The 20,811-nt window shown below is 46.5% G+C and overlaps 1 protein-coding gene across 1 annotated transcript in view; it reads left to right on the plus strand.

Moving 5' to 3' along the window:
* The window catches only part of BMERB1 (bMERB domain containing 1), a 122,554-nt gene extending 106,706 nt beyond the window's left edge, over positions 1–15,848 (plus strand). Inside the window, exons 3-6 of the mRNA XM_004373277.2 lie at positions 7,812–7,885; positions 10,447–10,561; positions 11,941–12,023; positions 14,811–15,848. Of these exons, the coding sequence (XP_004373334.1) occupies positions 7,812–7,885; positions 10,447–10,561; positions 11,941–12,023; positions 14,811–14,923 (385 nt within the window). The 3' untranslated portion in view covers positions 14,924–15,848. The remainder of the gene's footprint in view (positions 1–7,811; positions 7,886–10,446; positions 10,562–11,940; positions 12,024–14,810) is intronic.
* The last annotated feature ends 4,963 nt before the right edge of the window (positions 15,849–20,811 follow it).

Raw genomic sequence — 20,811 nt, forward strand, 5'->3', positions numbered from 1 at the left:
CTTATTATTTAATTCTCACCACAACCCTGAGAGGGAGGTACTGTTCCTTTTCAACAGATGAGGCACTGAGGCTAGAGTGACTACTGTGGAGCCGGCCTCCAGTTCACGGTGACCCCATGCACAGCGGAACAGAACACTGGCTGATGTAGAAATTGTTGAATTGGTATATGCTGTAAGGAGCCCTGGTGGTGCAGTGGTTAAGAGCTACAGCTGCTAACCAAAAGGTCGGCAGTTAGAGTCCACCAGCTGCTCCTTGGAAACCCTGTGGGGCAGTTCTGTTCTGTCCTATACGGTCACTATGAGTCGGAATCGACTCGACGGCAACGAGTTTGGTTTTTTGTTTGTTTTGTTTCTTCTGTGTATATTCTCAACAACAAAAATAAATTAAAAAAAAACAAAAAACAAAACACTGCCCGATCCTGCGCCATCCCCATGATCGGTTGTGGATTAGACCATTGTGATCTGTAGGGTTTTCCTTGGCTCATTTTTGGAAGTAGATTGTCAGACCCTTCTTCCTAGTCTGTCTTAGTCTGGAAGCTCCACTGAAACCTGTTCACATCATAACAACACACAATCCTCCACAGAACTGGGTGGTGGCTGCACGTGAGGTGCACTGGCCGGGAATCGAACTGGGGTGTCCCACATGGAAGGCGAGAATTCTATCACAGAACCACCAGTGCCCCAGTCATACAACTGTAAATGGTGGAACTGAGGTTCGCAATCAGGGCTGGCTGGATAGAAAACATGATATTGCCTCTGTGTGCTGAGTGGGGCTCTAAGGATCATCAGAACCCCTCATTTTATACACAAGGAAACCGAGGTCCAGAGAGGGGAAGTGACTTGCTCAAGGTGACAGAGGAGGTTTGTGGTGGCGCTTGGACTTGGACCCAGGCGCCAACTCCCAGACCAGTGTCCCTAAGACCAGATGCTACTGCCGCTGCTGCTACTGCCTCTTCTTTCTCTTCTTCCTCCTCCTCCTCCTCCTCCTCTTCCCCCATCCCAAGAATCCCACACCATCCACAACTGATCAAAGAAGGAGCCAGATATGTAGTATTATTTTTAAAAGCCCATCCTTTCCTCTGGCTATTTGCTTCCGCCCCTCGCTGGGTTTCAATCAGGCCGCAACTTCAGCTGCAGGTGCCTTGAGACCGTGTCATTTTTAAGAGAAATTGCGTAAAGCAGAGCCCCGTTATTCTGACAGTCTCATCACCTCTCCCCACTGAAACCTGGTAAAATCACCAGGTTTCCCCCTCGGTCCCAGCGTGATGACACCGACCACCTTCTTTTCCTTCCTGCATGAATCAGGCTCTTGGAGATGACATCTCTCTCTGAAAAGAACTGGTTTTGAATTGCAGGGTTCAGCACCAGCCATGCAGAGAACTGTCCTCATGAGGCTCGTTCAAAGTCCCACTGAAGCTTCAAAACAATACTATTTAATTGTGGTGGAAAATTCTTAAGATATAGTGCTCGCAGTGAGTGGGTCATATGTCTGTATGTTTTGATCCTACTTTTATTAAAAAGGCATGTGTCCACACACAGGTATCAGCAGCAAGTTACAGAGGAGCTGGTTAATAGTGCCTTAAATTGAGGGTGATTAACTATCCCAGTTTACCTGGGACTGAGGGGTTTCCTGGAAGAGGGAACTGTCAATGCTAATACGGGACAAAACAAAACAAAAAAACAAACACATGGCCGTCAAGTCGATTCCAACTCAGAGCGACCCTAAAGGACGGAGTAGAACTGCCTGTAGAGTTTCCAAGGAGTGGCTGATGGATTCAAACTGCCGACCTTTTGGGTAGCAGCCGTAGCCCTTAACCACTACACCACCAGGGTTTCCAAAACGGTACAGTCCTGGGCAAAACAAGACAGTTGGTCACCATGTTTAAATCATAAGGACATTTATTATTAACACGAAGTCCAGACACAGGTAGTCCACAGGTTGTGTCTCCAGGTTGTCATCAAGGGTCCTGGTTCCTTCCTGACTTCCCTTCTTCCATCCTCACCATGGTGGCCACAGCAGTTGTGATGGGCCAGCTCCAAAGTCTCTGTTATGGATTGACTTGTGCCGCCCAAAAAGAGATGTTGAAGTCCTAACCCCCAGTATCTGTGAACGTGACCTTGTTTGGAAATGGGGTCTTTGAAGACATTATCAGTTAACACGAAGTCATATGGAATAGGGTGGGTCCCTACTCCAGTCTGAGTGGTGCCCTTAGAAAAGAGGAGAAGAGACAGACAGAGACACAGGGGAAGACGCCATGTGAAGACAGAGGCAGAGATTGCGGTGATGCCTCCATAAACCAAGGAATGAACGCCAAGGATCACCAATGGTCACCAAAGCTAGGAGACAGGCATGGAACAGATTCTCCCTCAGAGCCTCTCTAGAGAGGGACCAACATTGTCAGCACCTGATTTCAGACTCCTAGCCCTCTAGAACTGTGAGACAGAAATTTCTGTTCTTATAAGCCACCCAACTTGTGGCATTTTGTTATGGCAGCCCTAGGGAACTAATGCAGGCTCTACTCATCTTTCCCAAAAGCTGCCCAAGCATCTCGTTGCTTACACCTCTCTGACACCTGGGTCTGACCCAGAAATGGCTTTTATGGCTACCTCTAGCTGCAAAGTAGCCTGGAAAAGTGGGGGTCTGGCAAGGCAAATGGGATTGCCATGACTGGCTTCGACCAGCGGCCGCTCATTGCCTCCTAAGGAAATCAGGACTCTGGGAGTAAGGGGGAGGAGGTCTGTTAAGTTGGTTACCAGCTGTGTCTACTGCAACTCATGTTGTTGTTGTTAGGAGCCTTTGAGTCAGTTCTGACTCATAGTGACCGATGTACAACAGAACGAAACACTGCCCAGTCCTGCGCCATCCTCACAATCATTGCTATGTTTGAGCCCATTGTTGCAGCCACTGTGTCAATCCATCTTGTTGAGGGTCTTCCTCTTTTTCGCTGACCCTGTACTTGTAGCCACATGGAAAGGACACACCACAATGAAGTGGTCAAAAGCATGAGCTAGGGCTGAATCCCAATGGCCATTTAGCAGGGTGGGACTTTAGGCACATTGCTTAACCTCCGTTTCCCAATCTGTAAAATGGAAATAGTAACTACCTCTCCCTTAGGATAGTTGTGAGGATTAGATGAGTTTCTCACCTCTGCAAATTACCAGTAAGGTACCTTTGTCCACTCTGTGGTTATAACCCAAGATTTCTCAATGTTGGCACTACCGACATTTGGGGCTGGATAATTCTTTGTTGCAGGGGCTGCCCTGTGCATTGTAGGATGTTTAGCAGCATCCTTGTCCTCTACCCACTAGATGCCAGTGGCACATTCCCCCTCCCAGTTGTAATAACAAAAATGTCTCCAGACAATGCCAGATGTCCCTGGGGGCAAAATCACTGAGAACCACTGATGTAACCTGAACTCTGCTCTATCGTGGAAAAGGACTCCAGATTCCGACGCCCCTCTGTGAACTAACAGAAACCCCCCAGGAATAGTTTGTGCCCTTCTGGCAAGTCCAAGCTCATTTGAGGCAGCTGCCACCTGCTAGGACATTCCAGGGCAGGGCTTTAAAAATATGTGGCGTGTCTCTGGCAACAAGAGAAGCCAGCTGAATCAAGAGATCCCTGCCACTTGTCCTGAAAGCAGGGATGCTGGGATTGATGCAGGGAACATGGTAATTCCTGGCCAGCAAAGGCTGGGGGCCCCACGCTGCTGTGTGAGTGACATAGCTGAAAGGAGTTAGTAGGCAGGCAGGATGAAGCAGAAAGGTGAGCACTGTCCGACTCAGAAGAGCAGGGTTCTAGTCCTGGTCCAGCCCCCACTGGCTGTGTGGACTTGACCGAGTCCCTCTGCCTCTTTGCATGCCAGTCAAATGAGAATATGAATACTGCCTCTGTCTCTACCCAGGACAGCTGTCAGGAGCAGAGTCGGGTGATGTGTCCTGACTGTCCCTTCTCCATCCCCTCACCTGCTTTACTCTTTTTTGTGGTTGTTGTAGTGGTTGAGAATATACACAGCAAAACATACACCAACTCAACAGTTTCTACATGTACCATTTAGTGGCATTGATTACATTCTTCGAGTACCTGCTTTACTCTTCTTACAGCACCTGACGCTGCTCCATTGTGTTTTCTTTACTCTCTGTCTCCCCCCAACAAAATGTTGGCTTCATGAGAGCAGGGGCTTGGTTTTGCTCGATGCTGCATCCTCAGAGCCTAGAACAGTGGCTGGTTTGGGAGATGCTTGATAAACACATACTGAATGCACGCACAGGAGACCTGGGTGGTGCAAATGGTTAATGCACTTGGCTGTTAACCAAAAGTTTGCAGGCTTGAGTCTACCCAGGGGTGCCTCAGAAGAAAGTCCTGGTGATCTACTTCTGAAAAATCAGCCACTGAAAACCCTATGGAGCACAGTTCTACTCTGACACACATGACGTTGCCATGAGTGAATCACCACGAAGCTAACTGGTTCTGATTGAATGTAGGCACATGTGCACGCACAACCCTGTGGGAAAGTGAATTGAAAATAGGTCTCAACAGCCTTAGACATGTCAAACTCTTTGTACTCAGTGGTTCCACTTTTGAGAATCTATAACCCCTCTAAGGAGCCCTGATGGCGCAGTAGTTAAGAGCTATGGCGGCTAACCAAAAGATCAGCAGTTCAAATCCACCAGCCGCTCCTTGGAAACCCTGTGGGGCAGTTCTACCCTGTCCTATATGGTTGCTATGAGTCGGAATTGACTTGACGGCAACGGGTAACAGGTATAACCCCTCCAAATAATCCAGCATAAAAACAACAAGCCTTATATGAATTGCTACTCATCCTACAGTGGCCAAAACAGCAATAACAACCTGAAAAGCCCACCCAAGAGAAGAGTGTAGTTAAATCAACTCTAGTAAATGTATTTGGTGAAATTCTAGGCAGCCATTACAAATACAGTTTACAATAAGATGAGTTAATGTTGTAGCACACACACAAAGCTATAATGTGTACTGCAAAATTGCATGGACAACCTAATTACTGGGATCGTGGGAAGTGGACATTCTCCCAGGAAAATCCCTATTAAACTGTAAGTGTTATGTCACTTGGCCTAGTAATTCCACTTGTAGGAATTTATCCTAGAAATTTATCTGGAAACAACCCAGATGTCTGTGTATAGGGGACTGGTTAAATAAATCTCTGTATGAATCAGAATCGACTTATGGCACCTAACAACAACAACAACGTATCAATATGATGGAATACGCCGCCACTTTTAAAAATGTGGAGATTTGCATGTACTGACATGGAAGGATGCCCAAGGTATATTATTAAGTGATAAAAGCAAGTTGCAAAATATGTTTAAGAGTCCCTAGGTGGTACGAACAGTTAACACTCTCGGCTGCTAACTGAAGGGTTGGAGGTTCAAGTTCACCCAGTGGCGCCTCAGAAGAAAGGACTACCAATCTACTTCTGGAATAGAATTAATCACTGAAAAAACCCTACGGAGCACAGTTCTACTCTGACACACGAGGGGTTGACATGAGTCGGGGTGGGCTTGATGGCAACTGGTTCAAAAATATGTTTGTACAATAGCAATTATATCATGTATGTTAGTATAAACATGAACATCTTTTAAAATCTGAAAGAACAGACACTGAACTGTTGACAGTAGTTATCTAAGGGGAGGGACTGAAGGAGACTTTATGTAAATTTTTTTAAATTTATTTTTTAAAATAATATTTTATTGTGTTTTCAGTGAAGGTTTACACAGTAGTTTAGGTTCCCATTCAACAATTCTACACAAGTTGTCCAGTGTCATTGTTTACATTCTTCACAGTACATGAACAGTCTCATTATTTCCGTTCTGGTTGTTCCATTTCCATTAATCTAGTTTCCCTGCCCCCTTACATTCTCATCTTTGTTTTAAAGTGATTGTTGACTGTTTTGTCTTGCATAGGTGATTTTTTTAAAGGAGCACACTACTTATGGGTGATATTCATTATTTTTTGAGCCAGTTATTTAGCTACAAGGTGACCTAAGGGGTTAGTTTCGGTTCAAGGTTTGAAGAGTATCTCAAGGCAGTAGACTTGGGGAGTCCTCCAGTTTCAACCAGTCCAGTAGGTCTGGTTTTTGGTTTGTTTGGTTTTTTTTTGGAATCTGAGGTTCTGTTCCTTTTTCGATCTGTTGTGGCCCTGATGAGAACGGTTGGTAGTGGTAATCAGGCACCATCTAGTTCTTCTGATCTCAGGGTAGATAAGGCTGTGGTTCGTGTAGACTATCTGTTCGTGTAGACTATCTGTCCTATAGACTAGTCTATCTATGTAATGTTTTAAGTTTCAACATGTATTGGTTACTCTCATAAACTGAAAAAAGAACAAAACAGAATATGCACCGTGAGCTTGCCTATATAAGCAAACAAAAGTTGAGCGTGTGGACACTAGAAGAAACTACATCACTATTAACAGTGATTGATCATTTCTAAGTAGTGGGATAAAGGGTGTTTTTTGTTTTGTTTTGTTTTTTTAAACTTCAATAATGAGCACATACACACATAATGGTACATACACACAGTGGAATACTATACAACAATCAAGAACAATGACGAATCTGGGAAACATCTCACAACATGGATGAATCTGGAGTGCATTATGCTGAGTGAAATTAGTCACGAAAGGACAAATGTTGTATGAGACCACTGTTTTAAGAACTCAAGAAAAGGTTTAAACACAGAAAAAAGCATTCTTTGATGGTTACGAGGGTGGTGAGGGACGGGGAGGGAGATTCAATAACTAGATAGTAGACAAAGATCAACTTCAGTGAAGGGAAGGACAACACACAATACAGGGGATGTCAGCACAACTGGACCAAAGCAAAAGCTAAGAAGTTTCCTGGACACATCCAAACACTTTGAGGGACACAGTAGCTGGGGCTGGGGCCTGGGGACCATAGTTTCAGGAGACACTAGGTCAATTGGCATAACAAAGTTTATTAAGAAAATGTTCTGCATCCCACTTTGGTGAGTGGCGTCTGGGGTCTTAAAAGCTTGCGAGCGACCATCTAAGATGCATCAATTGATCCCAACCCACCTGGAGCAAAGGAGAATAAAGAACACGAAAGACACAAGGAAAATATTAGCCCAAGAGACTAAAGGACCACATAAACCAGAGACTCCACCAGCCTGAGACCAGAAGAACTAGACGGTGCCCAGCTACCACCAGTGACCACCATGACAGGGAACACAACAGAGACTTCCTGATGGAGCGGGAGAAAAGTGTGGAGCAGAACTCAAATTCATGTAAAAAGACCAAACTTAATGGTCTTACTGAGACTGGAGGAACCCCTGAAACTACAGCCCCCTGGACGCTCTGTTAACCCAGAAATGAGACCATTCTCAAAGCCCACTATTCAGACAAAGATTAGATAAGATTATAAAACAAAAAATAATACATGTGAGGAGTGTGCTTCTTAGTTCAATCAGGTACAGGAGACCAAATGGGCAGCTTCTGTCTGGAGGCAGGATGAGAGGGCAGGAAGGGACAGGAACTGGTTGAATGGACACAGGGACCCAGGGTGGAAAGGGAGAGTGTGCTGTCACATTGTGGGAATTGCAACCAATGTCACAAAACAGTATGTGTATGAATTTTTGTATGAGAAATTAACTTGAGTTGTAAACTTTCACCTAAAGCACAATTTTAAAAAAACTTCTATAATGAGCACGTTGGGCTGTTGCATGCTCTTTACAGAATACTCTTTGTTTAAATGGGGTGGTTCTAGGGTGTAGCATGTTCTGTCAATGTAACTTGGTGTTGCGTGGTGTCCCTGTTTCCCCAGGATGGATGACATCCAGCTCTGCAAGGACATCATGGACCTGAAGCAGGAGCTGCAGAACTTGGTTGCCATCCCAGGTAACCATTCATGACTACGCCTTGTGTTAAGCACTGTCTCGGAGCCCCCAGCCTGCCCTGTCTGTCCCCCTTGAGTCTGGACGACAGAGTTCATCTTCTGTCTTTGGGGTCTCACATTTGCAATGCAACACTCCCGGACTGCATGGTTCAAACACAACTTTGAGTTAGGCAGACCTGGTTTCAAGTCTTGGTTCTGCCACTTCCTGGCTGTGGGACTTTGTGCAAGTCACTTCACTTCTCTGAGACTCAGTTCTCTTCCTTGGGAAATGAGGTGGCAGCAGTACCTAACTCATTGGGTATAAATCGCATTGTGATAAATGACACAATGCAAGCCAAGTGCTTAGTTTGATATCTGGCCCAAAATAAGAGTTCAATAAATGTTAGTAATGATTCAGTTGACCTGGCAGGCGGCCCTGGCATTGGTATTTTTTAAAGCTTCCTGCATGATTCCGATGTGCAGCCTGGCTTGAGAACCACTGGGCCGGTTCAGCTCTCATTCTAAAGCCCTCTGAAGGATCGTTTGATTGAAAGGTACAGAACCCCATCCAAGGGGCAATTACTGGAAAGACAAAGGAGTCTCCAGGAGCCCTAGGGCATGAAGGTCGGCCCAGCCTTACAAGGGTCTGGAACCTGACATTGGAAAGCTGAGAATGTCTTTGGCGCTCACACATGTGCACGTGCTCTTGCTTTCCTTTCTCTTTCTCTCCTCCCTCTGGTGTTCTGTCCATTTCTGTCTCTCTAGCCCATGAGTCAAGCAAGGCCACTCCACCTGCCTTCCATGACCACCCCATGCATGAGTCCAACACACAGGGCCTCAGTGTCCTGATTTCAACTTCCTTGGAGGCTCGGACGGGCCTAGCGTGGGCCCCTGTCTTAGTTCCCTAGTGCTGCCATAACAAAAAATACCACGTGAGTGGCTCTAAAGACCAGAAATTTGTTTTCTCACAGTTCTGGAGGCTAAAAATTCAAATCAGGGTCTAGGCCTCTGGAAATGTGGCTAGAAATCTCACCTTCCTTCTTTCCTGAGAACTTCTGGTTAATGGGAGAAACTAATGTTCTCTTCTGACCAAATATTATGTTCTCCTCACCTCTAGTTCTGCTTCCAGATCCAGAAGAAATTCTCAATGCCAGTCCTAGGCAGGAAGAACGGATAAGCTGCCCTCATTCTTGTCGCTTCTGAAGGGTCTGAGCAGAGGGAGCCAAGGTGGGCTTAAGTTCCAGCCCTCCTGGTTCTCTCGATCAGCATCTTCAGGCTTTTTCTTTTCTTTAGTCTTTGGCATCTGTTATGGATTAAATTGTGTCCCCCAAAATATGTGTTGATATCCTAACCCCTAAATCTGTGGACATGATCCTGTTTGGAAATAGAGTTTTCTTTGTTGTGTTAATTGGATCATACTTGATTTAGGGTGGGTTCTAAATCTAATCACTTCTGAGTTATAAAAAGAACAGATTAGTCACAGAGACAAAGACATGGGGGAAGACAGACCAGGAACCAAAGAACGCCAGTGGCTACCAATAAGTAAGGAATCCACACAGCCGAGGCTTTTAACCTCCAGAACTGTGTGAAAATAAATTTGTTCTTTAAAGCCACTCACTTACGGTATTTCTGTTACAGCAGCAGTAGGTAACTAAGACAACATCCTGTTGTTGTTGTTGTTTTTGAGTTGATTCTGACTCATGGCGACCCTATGTGTTACAGAGTAGAACTACTGCGTAGGGTTTTCTTGGCTGTAATCTTAATGGAAGCAGATCGCCAGGCCTTTTCTTCTACAGTACTGCTGAGTAGGTTCGAACCACCAGCCTTTAGGTTAGCAGTCAAGTCCAAACCATTTGTGCCACCCCGGGTCTTAGACAGCATCCTAGCCCTTGGTATTTGTGACTAGATGGATGTCATTCGTGTTGATGATTTTCATCTGACAAATTGGCTTACCTCACTGCAGAGTAATTCCCTCCTGGCACCCCTGCCTCAGCCCGTCCTCACCCCTCCTCACCCCTGCCTGTGGCAGAGCCCCCTTGCTCTGTCATTACCATTTACTGGGTGTGTGCCACCACCAGGCTCCACACTAAACCATTTACTAATATTACCATATTTCTTTCTTTTTTTTTTTTTTTTTTACAAACAGGAAACTGATTTTTTTAAATCATGGTACATTCATACAATGGAAAACTATAGAGCCAATGTTAATGACAGTGTAGAAGAATGCAGAATGACATGGAAAAACCTTCACAGCTTATCGTTAAGTGGAAATGACGACAAGAAGAAGTCAGGATACCAAATTGTATATACACTGGGTTCCCTGGTTTTTTAAAATGGTATTATTATGCATAGAAAATGACTGCAAGGATGACTCCAAAATGTTAATAATGGTTCTGCCTGGTGGCGTGACTACTGCATGCATTTTACAGATGAGGAAACTGAGGCTTGGAGAGGTGACATTGCTTCCCCGGATTCACATGGCGCGTGAAATGGCAGAGCCAGGCTTTCACTGCTGGCCCATCAGACTCCGTTGCTTTCACCATTATACTCACCTGTTCCTTGGTTAATGTTTTCTTCTTCGCAGAAAAAGAAAAAACCAAGCTGCAGAAGCAGAGAGAGGATGAGCTAATCCAGAAGATCCACAAACTGGTGCAGAAGAGAGACTTCCTGGTGGACGATGCAGAGGTCGAGCGGTTAAGGTCAGTGGGCTTTGGGCCCCCCATAGGACTGCCACCCAACCCTGAGCGTCCTCCCAAAACACCCGTCTGCCCCCAGACACGCACACAGTCTTCCCCAGCAGGCACAGCCCCGCCAATGCTCCAGGAACACTGAACCCAAACGAACTCCATTGCACATTCAAGAGAAACTCAAATCCAGCCCCCAAAAGCCTTGCAAAGGCCTGTGGGTCTTCCGCAAATGTCACTTGAAGAGGTGACGAGGAAGGAGTTACATCACATAACACACCACAGAGCTTCTTTTTTAAAAATAATATATTATTGTGGTTTTGGTGAAGGTTTACACAGTAAATTACATTCCCATTTGACAATTTCTATACAGTTTGTTCAGTGACATTTGTTACATTTTTTACAATGAGTCAGCATTCTCTTTCATTGCATTCTGTTCGTTCATTTCTATAGTTTCCCTGCGCCCTTATTTTCTCATCTTTGTCTTAGAGTAATTGTTGACCTTTTGATCTCAAAGCTTCTTACCAGTTCTCTTCATTGAGCTTTCTCCCCATGCCTCAAGGCAACTTCTGGAAACTTGTGTCCTTCGCTATAGAAACTGTCCCCTGCACTGACCTGCTTCCTCCCCTGCCGTTTCCACTTCCCAGGCTTGTCATTGCCTTTCTCCTCTCTTTGAAGAAAGGCCCCAATGCCCTTTCCTAGGGGTCAAGGTCTCCTATTTGCAGACACGCCTGTCACCTTGATCTGGACACAACAAAGACGGTGAGCCTGTGGTGTAGATCTGAAGGCCTGAGGAAGCGAGGGCTGGGAAAGCTGTGAATGTTGATTCTTGAATATATTCGTCCCGGAGCAAAGGAGAGGCGCCCAGTGTCCCTTGGCTCCCAGGGCCTCTCCCAACCCTGAGGGCAACATCCTCTTCACTCTCTGGGTCCTCTGAGGCTCCTCTCAGGATATGCGTGCCAAGCTCAGCCAGGCTGGGCTCACCAACTTTGCTCCTGGTGAGCCTTGGAAAAGCCAAGGGGACTTTCCCTCAGAGCCCTACCATGCACCTCCACCTTGTGGGGGCACAGGTATCTAAGGTGGCTTAAAGGCACAGGGTCAAGAGGTGTTGCCCAGCTCACTGAGCCCCCAGCAGCGAGAACGGGTTCTGTAAGGTCCCTGCTCCTGCCCTAGGATCTCACCTTGTCCCCAGGTCAGCATTTACCTTTGTCCGTCTCTCTGCTTCAGACCAGGTTCATCAAACACAACATACACATATAATACCCAACCATGTATGCACACCATCCATAAAACCCTACCCATGGGCCCACCTAACTAATCCCTTGCCTCATTTCATTGGTTCCTTGATGCTTTCCTTGTTTACTGAACTTTCTCTTTCACATCTGCCTTCACAGGGAACAAGAAGAAGACAAGGAAATGGCCGATTTCCTGAGAATCAAGTTAAAACCTCTAGACAAAGTAACCAAATCTCCAGCCAGTGAGTGCAGACACAATTCCTTTCCCCATCTCCCACCTTACCCCCTATCCAAGAGAAAAGGAGATTTAAAAGAAGGGCACACAAGGGAATGCTTTCATTGACTTGTAGCAGGCAGGCTTCGACCAGGGTTAGAAGAGCCCCACATTTGGTTTCATGCTGTGCTGCCACCGTCTTGAAATAGTTTTTGAAAAAAAACCAAACAACATGGCATTGAGTTGATTCTGACTTATGGCTACCAGGTGTGCTTCATAGGATTTTCAAGGCCGTGACCTTTCAGAAGCAGATCACCAGGCCTTTCTTCTGAGGTGCCTCTGGGTGGGATTGAACTGCCAACCTCTCAGTTAGTAGTCAAGCACTTAACCATTTGCACCAACCCAGGGACTCCCCTTTTTGAACAAGGGGCCTCACATTTTCATTTTGCACTGAGCTGTGCCAATCATATAGCTGGTCCTGGCAGCAGTTGCACCTCCCTAATCACATGGAGCTGGGTGGGCACCAAGGCAAGAAGGTGAGACTGAGGCCCAGGGAGCTCTGGCCTCCTCCTCCAGAAGGAGCTCTGTTGGGGCTGGAATCTCTGGAGAAGTGGAGCAGGAGGCAAGCTTCTCAGAGTGTTAGTCTCACAAGATACTCTTAGTAAAAAAAGGGTTCTGTGTGAAGTAAGTTTGGGAAATGCTGCGTACTTGACCTTCTACTTGGAGGATCCCAGTGTTTATTAGCATATTAAAGTGATAATGGGTCCTTCTGTCAAAGAATGATCTTCTCTGTTTTTCCAGTGTTTCTAAAATGTATCATTGCTGTATCAGTGAGGGATCTTTCAATTACAAGAAATGGATGCCTAATCCAAGCTAGCCTAAGCAGAAAAGGGGATTTGTTGAAAGAAGAGCAACACAAACAAGGACCTCAGGAACGGAACATTCTTAGACCTCCCTCACTTTCCTTCCATTTCTTATCTCTGCCCCTGTTTTCACATTAGCTTCATTTTCTCCTACTACACAAGCCTTTTCCATGGGTCCAGACCATAGCTTACCATCTTCAGGGTAATGCCACAGATTCTCTCTCCTGGTATCAAAATACATAAATCTCAGAGAAAGAGTCCGATTGACCCTTCTTGGATTCTGTTGCCATCTGTCAGGCCAATCACTGTCACCAAGAGGATGGGGTACTGTGATTGGCCAGGTCAGTATCACATGCCCACCCCTGCAGCCACAGGGACAGTCTGTTTCCAGAGAAAGAGGAATTGGAAATCTTGCTGGGAAGACAAAAACCAAAAGCTGCCACTATCTACTATAACCACAAACTCAGTTTTCACTGACCACCCATTAACACCCCAGGAAAACAAGGCTGTAGCATGTGGGGAAGTAAAGAAGGGCTGTGGTCCCTTCTGCTGGACCCTACAATCACAAGGCACATGGTGTCTGAGGAAATTACCAAGAATACAACACAGAAAGACAAAGAGTTAGAAAATATAAAAGAGAGGTTATGAGACATGGAGGATAGAATGAGAAGGTCCAACTTACATCTAACAGAATCTTCAAAAGACTGTCTTTTCCATGAAAGACAAATTAGAAAAACTCCACTTAACAGCATGGAGAAGGAGCAAGAAAACATGCCTTATATGTAGGGTTGTGGATAGAAAAAAGAAATGATTCTGGCAAAAAATCAAAATACCAAGCCTGCACTGAGTACAAGGGGCCACGTATGTGGTCCAAATTTATACTACCATCTGGTGTTGGAATCCTAAGCTGGAAAATTAATAATAATAACTAGCCTAAAACCAATAAAAGCTCTGGTACCCCAGAAAAAGCAAATGTAAAATTGCTCAATAGAGACCCTTCTGAATCCCATAGTACGTAGACTCCCACAGATAAAACAACTCCCATGAAGATGAGCTCTTAATAAAAACTTTAAAACCATGAGGAAATGAACTATCATGAGGGGAGTCAGTAGATCCAACAAAGAGAACATCTATCATCCCAACAACCAGAAATAACAATTATCTAAAACAGTCTATAAACTAAGCATATTTAAAATGAATAAAGGAATAAGAGAAGGAATGAAAACCAAAAATAAAAAAGCAGGATGTTATGGAAAAAGAATAGGTAGATTTGCAAAAAAAAAAAAACTTCTTAAAAAAATATTGTCACTGAAGGGAAAACTCAACAGATGGGTTAAAGACCAGATTAAACACAGGGACACAGCTGAAGAGAAGCTTCATAAACTGGAAAACAGATCTGAGGAAATTACCAAGAATGCAACACAGAGAGACAAAGAGATAGAAGATACAAAAGAGAGGTTATAAGACATGGAGGACAGAGTAAGAAAGTCCAACTTACATCTAATAGGCATTCCAAAAAGCAAGAAAACAGGTAATGGAGGTAGAAGAATATCTGAAAAGATAATGTATGAGCATTTTCCAGAATTGAAAGACATGAGCCCTCAGAATAAAGTGACTTGAACAAAATTTGCTGTTTATCCATTTACCAAATACTTCTTGAATACCAGGCCCTGTGCTAGGCTTGGCACATGCTTTGATGAAGAGAGCTGAATAGGTAAGGGTGAAAAGCTGTGGCTGGAAGCTGTGAACTGAAAGCCATTGGGCCCAGAGGGAGGTGACAACTGTCACCAGTACCATTTAAAATACACATCAGCTCTCATTGCCACACCACCTGGCCTGTGGAGTTTAGCAAGCCCTGGCCAGGGGTTGGGGTGGAGCTGGAGCTGCAAATGGTCAGGGCTCTCCTCACCTCATCTCTCCCTCTCTCCCTCTGTGCTCCTACCTTGCCACAGGCTCCCGGGCAGAGAAGAAAGCAGAGCCTCCACCTAGCAAGCCCATGGTGGCCAAGACGGGGCTGGCGCTCATCAAGGATTGCTGTGGGGCCACCCAGTGCAACATCATGTAGCCCCCATGTGGGGTGCCCCCGGGGCCACGGGGACCCCCTCCCACCCTCTTGTCTTCATAGCCCCCATTTCACCGGGGCCCAAGAGTTCTCTAAGGCGGAAGGGGTTGAAGGCAAGCCTGTGACTGCCGCCAGGGGCCATGGGCGCGGCAGGCAGGCCCAGCCGCCCTGTACAGAGTGTAGCAATAGGGAGTCCCTCACCGTCGCATGGCCCTCCCCAGAGCATGCTGAATCCAGAAGTGTGTCTCACCGTTTATCCAGCTACCAGGAAAGGTCCTCCTTCGAAAAAGTATATCTCCACTTTTATCTAGCTGTATCTAACCCACTGTATGAATGGACTGGGAGAGGGGCATGGTCCCCCGGTGTGTACAGTTGTAACTTCTCAACCACCTAGGACCATGTTGAACACATCCCCCATTCACCCTCTGCTCTGCTGTCAGGCCTGCCCCAAATGGGCACAGCTCCATCCCGTCTGTCTCCTCTGTCCCCTCCCCAGGCGCTGTGCCCTGGAGGGCTCCACATAGCCCACACGTCTCTCAGGCGCCATAGGTGTGGCATTCTCGGGGACACAGAGGGTCCATCTGTAAAGATTGTGCTTGTGTGTGGTGTTGTGGTCACGTCTCCCGCTTCCTCCCCGCCTGTGTCTGGGCATTGTTCACATCAGGGTGTGTCCACTGCGCTGTTGGCTCTTCCTCCCCTTGCAGCGTCTGTCTCAGGTGGGGAGCAGAGTGGGGACAGGGAGGCCAGGCTGGAGCAGACCCAGTGCTCAGAAGAGGCAGCAAGGAGCTGGAAGCTCCAACGTCCAAGGCAGGGCAGACGGAAAGGGACCAGAGAGGATGCTCTCCCTGCCCACTACGGGGCCCAGAGGGAGTGCCAGCAAAACGCCATCTCACCAGCCTTGCATGTAGACCTTGCGTCCATCAGGAGACAGCAGCAACAGGCGGGAGAGGCGGCCTGACCCAACCCTGTCCCATCACTTGGTGGTGTACTTTAACCAGCCTAACAGTTCCATCCATGTAACTCGTTGTGCATTTGCTACAGCCAGCCAGGCACAGCCTTTGTGACCTCTCTGTACTCGTGTGTGTGTCGTGACGGGCCTCAGTAGTTGGCCTAACTCAAGATTCACTGATGTGCAACCATCCATCAGAGAAAATAAAAATGGAAGCCACATACACAGCATTTTAAAAGTTTTTCACTTTTCCTCTGGATTATAGAAGTAATCTGTGTACACAGTAGACCATTCAGAAAGTATGAAGTTACAGAATTTTTTTTTTCCATGATTGGCCTCATATTGTACCATTTGTAACCATTTTTTTTCCACTTAGCATTATATCACTATCGTTCACCCACATCATTAAAAACTCTTTGTAAAATATTAAACACTCTTCACAGATATTTTCAGTGGCTTATTAATCCATCTTGTGGATATACCATAACTCCTCTAACCATTTCCGCACTATTTTGACACTTAGCTGCTTCTGGGTTTTAAGTCTTATAAATAATGTTGCCAACAATATCCTGGGGAATACAGCTTCATGAGGATTTCTGATTTCTCCTTAAGACTCCTACACATACCATTACTGGACCATTAAGGAGTGTTGCTGTTAGCTTCCATTAAGTCGGACCCCAACTCATGATGACCTCATGCACAACGGGATCAGACCATTGTGATACACAGGGTTTTCACTGGTTGATTTTATGAAGTAGATTGCCAGGCCTTTCTTCCTAGTCCATCTGAGTCTGGAAGCTCTACTAAAACTATTCAGCATGAACCAATAACATTTTCAAAATATTTATAAATTGAAAGTTAATCTGAATGTCCCTCTGGTCACATCAGCTTTGGAGTTTACACAAAGTCACTCTAAGTATGGACTCTGGAGTGGGCTGGCTCGAGGGCCCCTCTCACCCCTTCCCCAGCTCTTCAGTGTCACTATCTCCCATGTGTTTTGGGTTCAGTCCAGGTTTCGGCTGCACTTCACTTCCTGCCATTCCCCAAGCCACTGCCAGTGCCACACGCTTGCCTTAGGGGACACCATGTCCTCCTTCACTACCCTGGATCAAGCGTGAAGCCAGACCCTCCCAACTAACTCACAGTAAAATCCCCAGGCAGCAAAGGGCCTGCGGCTCTCCTTTCCCCACTGAAAACATGTGTCTGGAAGCCTGACTTTGGACCAATTAGACAACAGTCACTCACTGATCCAACAAGCCAGAGATTGAAACTCATAAAAATCCTGCCTCCAGCACATCCGTGAAGCCCTGGGGTAGACCTAACTTATGCTCCTGCTATTGCTACTGATTTTACAAAAAACAGAAGAAGCATTGATTTAGGCTTTCATGGAAGAGCAGAGGAAAGTCATTATCCAAGAGGTTCCCCATCACCAGGGCTGCCTGCAAAGCTGGGAAGTGTGAACCTTAGAGTTCTGCACACCCAGACGTGCTCCTTCCGGAAGCCAGGTGGGAGAATAACAGGAATACCCTTTGGTGAGAGCATATCACTGTGTGCAGAACACTGTCTGCACATTATCGCGTTTGCTCCTCATATCAACCCAAGGAGGCAGATCCTGTTATTATGTCCATTTTATAGCTGAGGAAGTAGAAGGTAAGGTCTTTCGCAAGGCCCCATGGTAGTTAGCAATGGGGTCACCATTCTTATCCCCTCACTCCTTTCTCTTCCAGTCAGCATTGAAACAAATCTCTACAATAAAAAAAAGTCCCTACATCCAGTCTTTCCTTGCAGCTCCCACCTCTCTACATCTTCAAGCCTTACTTCTTTAGTACCATCCAGAGTCTTCCTGTCTCCATTGTCCTAACCTCTGCTTCCTCCTCAACCTATTTTATTCTGGCTTCTGTCATCCTCCTGCCACCCTCTCACCAGGGTCAACAGTGACCTCTGTTTGGTTATATCCAATTGGTGTTTTTTAGCCTTCCACGTATCCTAGTTCTTGGCAGCATTTGATACAACACACATTTTACCTGATTGCCTCCCACCTCAAAGGTGGACCCTTCTCCAGTCTCCTTTAAACCTTTCTCATCTTCAGGGCCTGGCCCTCGGCATTCTGTTCACACCCCCCTCTCCTGATCTCACCCCTCCTGGCATATCTTCAATGGCTGTCTACACTCTGATGATTCCCCAGCGTCTCTCTTCAGCCTAGGCCTCTCTCCTGAGCTCAGACCATTTTCCTGACTGCTTCCTGAGGCTCTCCACTTGAATACAGAGTAGGCACATCAAATGTAACATGTCCAAAACCGGGGGTCGGTGAACTACAGCCCACGGGCCGAATCCTGTCTGCTGTCTGTTTTTGTAAATAAAGTTTGGCACACAGCCATGTCCATTTGTTTCCATACTGTCCGTGGCTGGTTTTGCACCGCAATGGCAGAGTTTAGCTATCAGAGAGATGATACGGCCCACAAATCCTACCATATTTACTCTTTGGTCCTTTCAGAAAAAGTTTACTGACCTCTGTCCTAAACTGAGCTTAGCTTCACCTGTGTGTTTTTCATCTCAGCAAAGTGCCCCCCACACAGTTGCCAAGGATTTTCCTAGGACTTCTCCTTGACTCCTCTATTGCTTCTTGTATCCATTCAAGTACTATGTCTTTATTTCTGCCTCCTAAATATCTCTGTCCCTGGGTGATGCAAACAGTTAATGCCCTTGGCTGCCAACTGAAAGGTTGCTGGTTTGAGTCTACCCTCAGGCACCTTGGAAGAAAAGCCTGGCAATATACTTCTGAAAAATCAGCCACTGAAAACCCTATGGAGCATAGTTCTATCCTGACACACATAGGATGGCCATGAGTGGGAACTGACTCAATGGCAACTGGTTGGTATGTCTAGACTGTTCATACTGCCATGCCCCCAAGGTAGCCACCAACTGGCCTGAACACTGGCCTTTTCCCCTTGAATTTATTTACCACACTCCAGCCACGTGATTTTCTGAATAATGTAAATCTCATTGTCATGCCCCTCTTTGAAGCCATTCCCATGGCCTTTAGGATGAAGTCCATACTGTTTCACATGGTTTGAAAGGCCCTCTGATCTGACCCCTTCCCACTTCCTTAGCCTCATCTCATGCCCCTCTCCTGGCCCCCTCTTTATGCTGGGACCACAGAAGCCTTCTCTTGGTTCTTTGGTTCTTCTTGCCATGTTCCCTGTTGCTCCTGGCCCTTCACACGCTATTCCTTCTCTAAGAACTCTCAGACTCCCCACCACTCCTTTTCTCGTCACCCTTTCCTAGTCTACCTGTACTCCTCCCTGAAGCCAAATGATTCCTGAAGTGTAACTCTACCCAGTCACTTCCCAGTTTAAAACTCTTCTTTACCTTCTCACGGTCCTCATGGTAAGTCTTGGATTCTTGGCCTTGTTTCCAAAGCCTTCCATGATCCAGCCCCTACCTGCCATTCCCACCTCCCTTCCAACCACCCCTCCAGCTCTATTCTTTTGCTTTTGCCAGTGCTTAAGGGAACAGACAAAAGGGACTGGGTAGGAACAACCAGGGAGGAATAAGGAAAACTGGGCAAAGTTTCAAGGGTGCGTTCCACAGAGTCTAACTTGGCCCAGAGAACATGTGACCTTAAAAACTTTATGAAAATGCCCACAGGATTTTGCAAATAGGATGTAGTTGGTAAGGGAGAGCCCTTGTGGGGATGTGCTGGCATGGAAGCCAGATACATCAGGCAGGGGAGTGTCCCGCATCCACTATTCCACTGGAGGTGGGGAAACGGAGCTCAGAGAGGGGAAGTAATTAGCCCAAGGTTACACAGCAGATAAGTGGTGAAGCTAGGATTTAAGTCTGGGTTCCTCAACTCCTACCTTATGTTCTGAGGGGACCTCAGGCTATGGGTGGAACAGTGTCAGCAGGCCTAGGTGTTGAGTTTACATTTCCAGCCTGGTTCCTGTTCATCTGTAATTGATTAGGGCTGACTCATGGCCACACCAGCAGCAGCTGAGCTTCCTGTAAACTTTTACTTCCGCCATGGCTGGACAGCCCTGAGCTGCAGGGCTCAGCATCCCAGCTCATCTGCAGCTTGAGAAGCAGCAGTTCCAAGGTGCTGAAGCCACCAGCCAGGCCTCATACACTCGCCAGCACAGGGCAGCCCAGAGGGCATCATAGGCTGGGGCAAAGCACTCAGTAAGGCTGGCCTAAGGGACACATGTCAGCTTATTTCCCTCTTGTTAATTCCTTAGTTAATCCCACTGGTTAGTGAGGTACTTGGTGGGTGCTGGAGAGCACAGAAAGAGCCCTGGTGGTACAATGGTTAAGCGCTCAATTGCTAACTGAAAGGTCATTGGTTTGAACCCACCAGCTGCTCTGTGGGAGAAAGATGTGGCAGTCTGCTTCCATAAAGAGTAGAGCCTTGGAAACCCTATGGGGCAGTTCTACTCTGTCCTATAGAGTCACTAGGAGTCAAAACTGACTCAGCGTCACCCAGTAACAACAGGGAACAGAGAAGGATAAGACAGGCCCTGTCCTGCCTTCATGTAACTTACATTCTAGTGCGGGAGCCAGGGCTATGGGAGAGGAGGCAGGTTGAGGCCCCCTCAACAGTGTTCAGTCTGAACAAAGCCCACTGACCAGGATTAGCAAAAGGGAAAACAATCTAGAACACTGATTAAGGGCTTCAGTTTAGAGTCAGACTGGGTTAAAATCGCAGCTTGACCCCCCCGCTCTTGTGTGAGCCTGGGAATTTTCTTCACCCCCTGCACCTCAGTAGCCAAGATCTGCAAATCAGGGAGAATAATGTTATGTGCTGTCAAGTTGATTCCAACTCACAGTGACCATATGAAACAGAGTAGAGCTGCCCCACTGCACCACTGGGGTTCCTTAGAACAATAAAAACCAACCAAACCCAACGCGCTCGAGTTGATAATGACTCACAGCGACCCTACTGGAC

This window comes from Trichechus manatus, unplaced genomic scaffold (assembly GCF_000243295.1).
Source record: "Trichechus manatus latirostris isolate Lorelei unplaced genomic scaffold, TriManLat1.0 scaffold00024, whole genome shotgun sequence".
NCBI lineage: Eukaryota > Metazoa > Chordata > Mammalia > Sirenia > Trichechidae > Trichechus > Trichechus manatus.